The 10,955-nt window shown below is 41.9% G+C and overlaps 1 protein-coding gene across 1 annotated transcript; it reads left to right on the top strand.

Moving 5' to 3' along the window:
* Positions 1–1,874: 1,874 nt before the first annotated feature.
* LOC100952069 (olfactory receptor 8B4) lies at positions 1,875–3,386 on the top strand. The gene has a single exon (XM_003803588.3). The coding sequence runs from the start codon at positions 2,310–2,312 to the stop codon at positions 3,279–3,281; it is 972 nt and encodes a 323-aa protein (XP_003803636.2). The 5' UTR covers positions 1,875–2,309; the 3' UTR covers positions 3,282–3,386.
* Positions 3,387–10,955: the final 7,569 nt, after the last annotated feature.

Genomic DNA, 10,955 nt, shown 5'->3' on the forward strand with positions numbered 1-10,955 from the left:
GTGATACCTTTGTGACATTTATTTGTGTCATTATCTTCCATGGCTATATGGAATTTTATTTATTACTATCCTACCATTTGTTATCCCTTCTACAATTAGTTGACATGCATATTTTCAATTTGGGGCTACTATGTCTAATGCTACTGTGAACATTCTTGGCCTGTCTTTAAGTAAACATGTGCACTCATTTTTATTGAGTATGGACCTAATGGTAGACTACCAGGCCAAAATGTTATGTCAATGACCAAGTTTGTTAACTATCGCCAACCAACTTAGTGTACTCACATATTACAGTGTATAACAATGTACTAATCTTTTTCCTTGTACTGATATAATTCCTCTTTTCTTATTTTTCCTTTTCATCTATTTTTGGACAGTAGTTCAAGTTTATGTTTTTTTGCTTTAGGAGTTTTGGTTAGGGATAAATGCAGTCTCTCCCCATTTTTTAAGCCAAGGTCCACAGAAGAGATAGTATTCTTTGCTCCGAAGGTATAGGGAAGACCGTGAGGGCAAGGAGGGTAAAAGAGAGTCTGTCAGAAACAGGATAGAAGTCAGTGGGTTTAGGAGACTGCAGGAGCCAGAGGACCTGAATTGCTGCTGTGTCTCTTTTTAGTAGGATGACTGTATAATTTGTTATCCAAGTCTGGACACTTTAGAGAGTGGAGGGTTGTGCTATTAATATTATAATCACTAGTCTACAGGAATAATGAGTGTAAGTTAGGACTGTCCCTGGCAAACTGGGATTATTTTATGCAGCCTTAGTGGAAACTTACAAATGCAATTGCTCACATGTCTGTGAATTTTTCTTAAAATATTCATGTAGCAGATCATATGGAGAGCAGCTTTGTCATCTGAAGAATGGCAAGATTAAGTCCTCAGACACATTTTCCGTTATACCTTAATCCTGCATGCTGTTAGAGTAGCTCCGTGCAGGGGTGTGCGTGTGTGTCTCTTTGCATATGAGTCGTGATATTTTAATCTTCTCATATATAGTGAAGGCCTGTCTGTAGCCCTTATTAGAGCTGAGAGGAGGTGGTGTTTGTGGTGGGTGGTGTGGTTTCTTCACTGTTCCGAGCGGCTGATGGTCCTAGAAACATTTTATCTGAGGTGCTCTCTGTAGATCTGATCTGACCTTTTATTTTCCTTGGTACTACTTTCAAAGTTTTCTATGAAATTTTGGGAATAGTGGTTACATTTGGGGGCTAGTTTCCCTTAAAGTCAACTTAGGCTTTAAGAGTTAATGAGAGACAAAAAAATGAGCCCCCAAACACAGCACTGAATGATGTGAAATCCCCAGAGTGAGGGGGTTTGAGTGGAACGCCCAGTGTCAAGATGCTGGGTAAACACCACGATCCAGCCTGTGAACAGGCGGTGTGATGTCTTCCCCGCAGAGAAATTCCCAGGGAAAATTGTGTCTCATCAGGTCCCTGAGATCATCAGGCAGTTTAAATTTCTCTGTGATATGCCATCTGGGGTTTGGGTGAAAATAAGAATTGCTAGTTTTTCCCCCCTAAAGTTACTGGAGACCATCTGGGAAAATCTTCAAACAGGAGCCACGGTCTATTCCTCAAGCACCTTGGCGCCTGGGGTCTGTAAAAGCTCTGGTTCCCAGCACCAAAGGAATCAGAAGCACTAACACACAAGGCTGGCTGTTTTCCATGCTAGCAGCCACGTTTTTTCTTTATGACTAATGGAAAAAGACACTGCATAAGGCCTCACGCTGAGGGGGCCGGGGAGAAGGTCCGAATCCCATCTTTCCTGATGGTTTCCTTTTACACCCACAGCCAAGGGCTCCGGGATTCTTAGTCCCTTCTGTGCTCTCAACCATGACCCTGGGGTGAGTTGGAATGAAGGGGCAGAGAGGAGGCAGGTGGGATGTGCAGAACCAGTAAACATAGTGGACTCTCTCAGCTTTTTTCCTAGGGGAACCTGTATCTAGTTGGGACCAGGAGGCAGAAAGTGTGAGGATACAATGGGGGCAACGGGAACTCCTGACCCTCAGTGCCTGAGAAACCAGCCCAGGTTGTACTCCTGGCTCTTGGGGTGTCTCTGCGGGTCCTTGGGCAGCCAATTCCAGTATCCCGTCTCCTCATCTCTTAAGCATGAACAGAATTCTTGCTTCCTGTGCCAATGGATTCTAGCTTGCATTCATGATGCCCCCAGGGTAGCTGCAATACCGTCATAGATATATTTTCAGTAGCTTGGGATGGAGAGGGCATAGATGAGGGAAGAAAGAGTGAACATTCGGTACCGGCTTATCTTCTAGAAATTTCTTCCATTAGTCATGCCTCTGCCTATCATGATTCTCTATGTTTTATCTCCTGTTTCCCCAGATGACTCACCAGAAGAAAATGACTCTGAGAAACAGCTCCTCAGTGACTGAGTTTATCTTTGTGGGATTAACAGAGCAATCGGAGCTCCAGCTCCCCCTCTTCCTCCTGTTCTTAGGTCTCTATGTATTCACGGTGGTGGGCAACTTGGGCTTGATCACCTTAATTGGGCTGAATTCTAGCCTTCACACCCCAATGTATTTTTTCCTCTTCAACTTGTCCTTTATAGATCTCTGTTATTCCTGCGTGTTTACCCCCAAAATGCTGAGTGATTTTGTGTCAAAAAGCATCATCTCTTATGTGGGATGCATGACCCAGCTATTTTTCTTCTGTTTCTTTGTCAATTCTGAGTGCTACGTGTTGGTATCGATGGCCTACGATCGCTATGTGGCTATCTGCAACCCTCTGCTGTACACGGTCACCATGTCCCCCAGGATCTGCTCTCTACTTATGCTTGGCTCCTATGTGATAGGGTTTGCCGGGGCCATGGCCCACACTGGAAGCATGCTGAGACTGACCTTCTGTGATTCCAACACCATCGACCACTACCTGTGTGAAGTTCTCCCCCTCTTGCGGCTGTCCTGCACCAGCACCCGTGCCAATGAGCTGGTGTTTTTCATTGTCGTTGGAGTGATCATCACAATATCCAGCATCAGCATTTTCGTCTCTTACGCTTTGATACTCTCCAACATCCTCCGCATTCCTTCTGCTGAGGGCAGGTCGAAAGCCTTCAGCACCTGCGGCTCCCACGTAATTGCTGTTGCTCTGTTTTTTGGGTCAGGTGCATTCACTTATTTGACAACCTCTTTTCCTGGCTCCCTGGACCAGGGAAGATTTGCCTCAGTCTTTTACACCAATGTGGTTCCCATGCTTAACCCTTTGATCTACAGTTTGAGGAATAAGGATGTTAAACTTGCCCTGGGTAAATCCCTGAAGAATGTGCTCTTCTGATGGATCTCTGCGTCATCTGTGGTTAACTGTGGTAAGCATCATAACCAGGTACTTTTTTACCTAGCATAAGACCCCACACGTGGGGGGCCAAGGAGAAGGTCTGAATCCCACCTTTCTTGATGGTTCCTTTTACACCCATAGCCAAGGGCTCTGGATTATCCATCCCTTCTCTGCTCAAATAGGGTCTCTCAAAATAGGGTCTTTCTCTCCTTTTTCCTCAAATAGCATCTTCTCCCCACTTTTTAAAACTTGGAAATCTCTTGCCTATACTGTCTTTGAGAATTATACCATTTTATATCACTTAAATTGGTTCATTACATGCAACTTAGTGTTTATTAAGTGCCTGTTGTTTACTGGACTCTGTATTAGGTGCAAGAGATAAAGATGATGAGGCTCCAGTGTTTCTTTTCTTTTCCTGGTAGACTAATTGGGTTTGTCTGAGCAAGAACATTTCTGGCTGGGAGAAGGGCCAGGTGATGGTATAAGGGTCCAGGAACTTTTTTTTTTTTTTTAGTTATGTAAGCAGCCTTAGCAAAGACCCAAGGTAGATATCATGGTGCCGCAGGTCACACGGTCCTCCAGCTCTTTGAGAGGTTCTTTGGTCAGGAAGATCACATGTCCCTCCTTTTACAGGAATGTGTGTTCACAGGGGAAGTCTTTGCTTAAGAATTTTATTAGACTTATTGTGTAAGGATGACACAAAATCCAAATCTTTTATTTCAAAGTTTCAAAACTCCTGGAACTTGGGATGGTAACTGAGATTAGTCAATCTTGTACCTGGGCCAATTTCTTAGGTTTTGGAGACTGGGGCTGATAGAGCAAAAAATTTATGTAGATTTGCATGATTATGTAAAATGCTACCTCTCTCCTGTACTGGAGATAATGAACATATTATGGGGCTTTTAGGAAAATTCTTTCATTCTTTAAAGTGGATTTAGATTTTGCTGTCTCTGAGAATGTGCATGCATGTGTGGAGTGGGGGTGGGGAGTGGGTATTACAGTTAACCATTACAGAATCCGAAAGAAAGAAGAGTTATATTACACTTCCTACTCTCAGGCAGTCTGGAAGGGATATGGATTTTGAATGCCAAAGACCACTCCATACCACTCTGCTGAAGATTCTGCTGTTATGTATCAAATAGCTCAAATTTTAAGAAATACACCATTATAATCTACCCTGCATGTAGGAAGGAAGGTGAATGCAGGGCAAGACCGGTCGATGAGGGAGATGGGAGGGTGGAGACTCACACTGTGCTCAGATTGGGCACTCTCTGAGCCAAAGGTAGAATTTGAACTGTTTTTGAGAGATCCTCTGTGCTTTCATATTTGATGTTTTTCTTTTGGATACAGGGAGAGTCATGTAAAGTATTGCATCTATATCTTTTGCTTTGCTTGTATTTTTCATTCCTTCCATAAAATTGGGCAGTGTGTCTGGTGTGAGAAGCAAGGCAGCAGAAGGAAGTAGAGCCTTCTTCACACTTGCCTCCATGCTGACACTGGTGTGGAAGCAGCAGGATCACACTGACTTAGAGGAAAGTCCGCCCAAGTGCCCCAGGTGGTGGCCAGGAGATGTCCCTGGGGGATGCTCCCAGGGGGAGCTGGGAGCAGCACAGAGATGCACCTGCCCCATGAGACCGGGGAGATGTGAGGCAACCACATCTTCTCTGAATCTGCCAGAGAGAGATCTTTGAGAAGGAGGAAAACTCTAACACTTGCTGAGCATGCACTGTGTGTTTGTGCACTGCAGGAGGTACTTTGTGTACATTAACCCACTCATCAGAATTGAATTAATACCCTACTGGACCACTGCCAGGAGTTCTCGCTCTCAGGGCCTCACTGAATCAATCCCACTTCCAAATGACTGTCGGTGTCTAGGTCCATGGGGATCTTGAGATATCAGGAAGAAATCCAGAAGAAGGAAGGACAAAAGTAAATCTACTCTGATGCAGATAAAGAAAAAAATCAATTAGCATTTGTATAAATGAGTAGGAATAAGGAATAAGTCAGGGAAGAGGATATGAATGGAAAGGAACAATTACATAATACGTGCATTTAAAGTCCAAGAATAACTTTCCCTATGCTCACTCCATATTGACACCGGGGTGAGTAGAAGTGAAGGCTTAGGTTTGACTTAATGAGGCACTGGCTGGGATCTTCTGAAAAGCAGTCCCTTTGGTACTGAGGAAGTGAAATGACAAAAACTCAGAAGGGCTTCCTTGGTTCTTGTAACAGCCAGATAAAATCATCTGTTGCCCCAACAGAAAAAACAACGTTTAATAGATTCAGATGGCTTGTGCTTCTCTCACAAATGAAGATAGGGTGTCTGGCTTGTCATTTTGTTTATATTAAGGAATTGTTCTCAGCTTTTCAGTGGTCGATAAGTAGAAATAGGTTTGGGGGCTGCTGCTTTATAGTAACAGAGACATAATTTGAAAGTGAATGTCAGATGTCCTGAAGTGAACCCTTCCGCTACAAGACCATATACCTATCATCTTGTGACATCATGACATTTTGTTTTGCAGCAACACCATGCCAAGTTTGTTTAGGAAGCATCCTTAATGTTGAGAGTCCTCCAGTTTCAGTCTTCAGTCTGTTCCTCTTCCGGGCTTTTCTTGAGGCAGCCCTCTGACTTGTGTGGCTCAAACCGTATATTTGATGTTGACTTCTAAATCTATAACTCTGGCCCTGATCTGCAACACTAGATTATTATCTACAATAATAATTGTAGTCAATTGTAACTAGAAACCTCAAAGTGTTGTGAACTTTGATGTCCAAATAGAATCACCTAACAGTAAAATGGTGACATTGTTTTGGAGCATGAGGAGTAAATTGTTCTTGACATCTACTTACTCTCTCACATTTCTAAGCAGGTGGGCAAGGGCAGAGATGAGTGATAGACACCCATTTGCAGGAGTAAGTCCAAAGAGAACTTCCAGTGGGTCTTGGGAAGGAAAGGGCGGTGCTTTCCTCTACTCTGTGGAGCAGTTGAGATGATGGCTGTGGCTGACTCAGTGCTACCCCTCAGCCTGGATGCATAGTCCTCTCTCTCCCCTCACGCTTCCATAAAAGAAGCACATCATTCACTAATTGCTTCTGCTTCTGCTAACAAAAGTCTGATGGCAGCAGCTTAAACACAGAAGAGATTGTTTCTCTTCAACATAAAGGCATCCAGAGATGGGCTGTCCAAGACCCATGTGACAGTGCTGAGTCATCAGGCACTCAGTCTCTCCCAGTCTTTTTTCTCTTCTGTTTAGGTGGTGGCTTCATTCTCAAGGATGCATCACGATTTCCAGATGGCCACTAGAGCTCTAAAGATTCTGTCCACATCTTAAGCTGCAGGAAGACACAGGATGAGGGAAGGCAACAGGCTGCTTTACCTAGTTAGTCAATGGCTCACTTCTGCTCACATCTTATTAGCTGTCCCTACCTGCTAGGGAGTCTGGGAAACAGCAAATAACCTGAGCACATGATCATTCTTTAAAATATAGGTGTTTCTTGCTAAGGACGAAGGGGAAATGGCTGTGGAAAAGTAGCTGCATCTACCAAAAGATAAGATCCCATTTGCCAGGAGGGAGTCGTTCAGCAGTGGCACTGTCTAGCTCTAGTTTTGCTTTTTCATTTTGTCCACTCTGTGTGAGGAGGATACACTGATGAGACAGGCAAGACTGATGGAGACTGACAAGTTAGTCCCTGGTGGACACGTGTCCAGCATCTCCATCACTGGCCTGTTGGTATGAACGTAATTGACCTCTTGGCAAGGACATGCTAGGTACACGGTATTTCAACCTCAGCTTCTCCTCCTGTCTCTGACCGGGTTAGGTGAGGGTCCAGGTTCTGGTCCGAGTGAGGTTTGAGACCTGACACATGTCCCCCTTCAGCGTTGCTATCAGTAAAGATGAAATGGTATCTTGGTTCCTTTTTGGCTTCTGTACTTGACCTCACTAATTAGACTCCACAGGGGTGGGAAAGACAGTGACTAATACTGCTAAATCTCCCATGTTATAGTTGTCTTTGTATTTTTTGGATGAAGACTGGAAGATCTCATTTTCTTATTACTTCAGATGACCTCTTTAGCTTTAGTAGTGGGTTATTGGAAATCAAGTCAAGAATAAAGTTTATGAGAGCACACAAAATGCAACTCAAATGGGGCCATGATGTTTCATTTTGGATGTCAATTTGACTGAATTAAGGAATACCTAGAGAACTTCTCTGTGTGTGTGTTTGCGGAGGAGATGGCGCTGGAGTCGGTGGACTGAGGGGGGAAGATTTGCTCTCAATGGACAGGCACCTTCCAGTCGACTGGGGGCCCAGATAGAACCAAAAAGAAGACAAAAAGGCTTCTTTTCTTACTCTTCCCCCTGGAGCTGGGACACTCTCCTCTTGTCTGTTGACATTAGAATTCCAGATTCTTTGGCATAGGAACCCCAGGACTTACAAACCAGTGAGCCCCTAGATTCTGAGTCCTTTGGCCTGACCCTGAGAGTTACACTATCAGCTTCCCTGGTTCTGAGGATTTGGGACTTGAACTAAGTTTTACTATCAGCATTCCAGGGTCTCCAGCTTGTCATGGGACTTCTCAGCCTCTATAATTGCACAAGCCATTTTCTCTAATAAATCCCCTCTCACATATCCATACCTGTTTCTCTATATCCTAATGGTTCTTGGTGGAGAATTGTGGCTAATACAAAGGGCCATGGATAAAAGCATCCATTGCAAGATAACAGGGAAAGTTAACCCAAAAAATTAGGCTAGGGATCCATATCAGTAATTTCATAAAAAAGCAAGATTAGCTTATCTTTCAAGACTCACTAATCTATTTATTGGTTCAACTAAACTGTTAGTAAGTGAAAGGTGAAGAGTTCAGTATTGTACTTTATGACACCATTAGGATTCTAGCTCCCTTTCATTTGCAATGATATGTACCGTTGTATACCTTGAATAATAAAATAAATTGAGGTCAGATACACCGATACTGCTTTCTAAAACTTCACAAGCCTATTGAAAATATTTACCCAATCAGAACAATTTGACATCTCTTTGCAGGTAAAACAGTACCTACAACCTGATAAGCAAATGGTAAAATAATAAGTATACCATGTTTCCCCGAAAATAAGACACTGTCTTATATTAATTTTTTCTCAAAAAGACACACTAGGGCCTTATTTTCAGGGGATGTCTTCCTCCTACTGGAATGCATGGCATGGCTATGCAGATGTGCTGCATAGCCACGCCCATCACTAGGTCTTATTATCAGGGTAGGGCTTATATTTAACAAATGCATAGAAATCCTGCTAGGGCTTATTTTTGGGGTAGGTCTTATTTTCGGGGAAACATGGTAATTAACAGTGAAAAGTAAACTCTAAGGAAGGATTTATCATTAATTAAAATTGGGTGGTGGGGAAGAGGGAGCAGAGGGGACACAGGAGGAGAAAATGTGTTAATCATAACATTAATCATATTAGTGAAGTAATAAATGCATTAGGGTATACAAAGTTACAATTATAAAAGTGCATACTAGAACAAAAATACATGTCTTTATAAATACCAGAACTGCCAAAGAGGAAAGAAAATCACCTAGTGAATGACTTAAAATAATGTAAATGTAAAATGAGAGATCATAACATACAGTGTTATGATAGAACTAAAGAAAATATATATTACAGTTGTCCCCCCTTATCTGCCATTTCACTTCTTCCCGTTTCAGTTACCTGGTGGTCAACTATGGTCTAAAAATATTAGGTGGAAAATTCCAGAAACAATTCATAAGTTTTAAATTGCACCTCATTCTGAGTACTGTGATAACATCTTGCCTAGGACATGAATCACCCCCTTTTTCAGCCTATCCACACTGTGCACTACCTGCCTGACAGTCACTGGTTATAAGATTGACTGTTGCTGTATATCAGGGCTCCTGTTTAAGTAACTCTTACTTCATAATTGTTCTGAAGTGCCAGGTTAGGGATACTGGTAATTTGGATATGCCAAAGAGACACCATAAACTACTTTCATTAAGGGAAAAGGTGAAAATTTTTGACCAAAGGAAAGAAAAATAAATCTTTTCCGAGGTGCTGTGATATAAGAATGAATTTTCTATCTGTGAAATTATGAAGAAGGAAAAAGAAATTTGAGTTAGTTTTGTTGTCACACCTCTAACTGTTACAACCACAGTGAATGATAAATGTTCAGTTTGGATGGAAAAGGCATTAAGTGTGTGAGTGGAAGGAATGAACAGAAAGATGTTCCCACTGATAGCAATCGAGTTCTATGCTATCCGCAGTTTCAGGCATCCATTAGGGGTCTTGGAATGTATCCCCTAAGTATAAGAGGGACTGTATGTTAAATGGTAACTATGTAAGGTAATCCATTAGTTAAGTAGCTAGATTTAACCATTCTACAATGAATGTACACTTCAAAACACCATGTCTACGTGATGCAAACATAGTTTTATTTGTCAATGAAAAAAACGTAAGCCTCTTAACCCTTCTGTTAAAAGGAAAAGAGTCAGACTAGATCACAGAGCAGAATACGACTTCATGTTGCATACAAGAAACAAATCTAAAACCAAGTGATTCAGAAAGATTGAAAATAAAATGTTGATCAAAGATACAGACACCATATAAATGTAAACAAATAAATAAACAAATGGCGTGAATGCCAGCCCGAGTGGAAATCAAGCTAAAAGGTGTGAAATGGAAAAGTATTATAATGCTATAAGGTGTAATTCACAGCAAGTGTGCGACGGTTATGACTGTCTATGCACCAAACAGTAAAACGTCAGGAACTACAAGGAAAAATAAATACACTATTAGAAGGAAACTTTAAGTTACCTTGTTCATGTTTTTTCTTTTATAAAGAAATATTGTTTCTTATTGTTTGAGATTCATTGAGGGTACAAAGAGTTAAGTTACACTGTTGCATTTGTTAGATAAAGCCCCTCTTATAATTGTGTCCCACCCCCAAGAGGTGTCCCATAGCCTTCCCTCCTACCCTCTCCCTGCTCCGGAATTCCCCTACCCCTACCTTGTATTACTGCCTTCATATTAGAATTGAGTACATTGGATTCTTGCTTCTCCATTCTTGTGATGCTTTATTAAGAAGAATGTGTTCCACCCCAATCCAGGTTAATACAAAAGATGTAAAGTCTCCATTTCTTTTAATGGCTAAATAGTATTCCATGGTATACATATTCCACAGCTTGTTAATCCATCCCTGGATTGGTGGGCATTTAAGTTGTTTCCATAATTTGGCAATTGTAAATCAAGCTGTGATAAACAGTCTAGTGCAAATAACTCTTATGATAAAATGATTTTTTTTCTTCTGAGTAGATGCCTCATAATGGGACTGTAGGATGAAATGGGTGGTCTAATTTGAGTTCTTTGAAAATTCTCCATACTTCTTTCCAAAAAGGTTGTACTAGTTTGCAGTCTCACCAGCAGTGTAAAAGTGTTCCCTTCTCTCCACACCCACGCCAGCATTTGCAGCTTTGAGACTTTGTGATGTGGGCCATTCTCACTGGGTTAGGTGTTGTCTCAGGGTGATTTTGATTTGCATTTCTCTGATGTTTAGGGATGATGAGCAATTTGTTATGTGTTTATTAGCCATACATCTGTCTTCTTTAGAGAAAGTTCTATTCATCTCTCTTGCCCAGTCATATAAGGGATTGTTGGCTCTTTT

The sequence above is a fragment of the Otolemur garnettii genome, unplaced genomic scaffold (genome assembly GCF_000181295.1).
Source record: "Otolemur garnettii isolate 467f Iridium unplaced genomic scaffold, OtoGar3 scaffold00349, whole genome shotgun sequence".
NCBI lineage: Eukaryota > Metazoa > Chordata > Mammalia > Primates > Galagidae > Otolemur > Otolemur garnettii.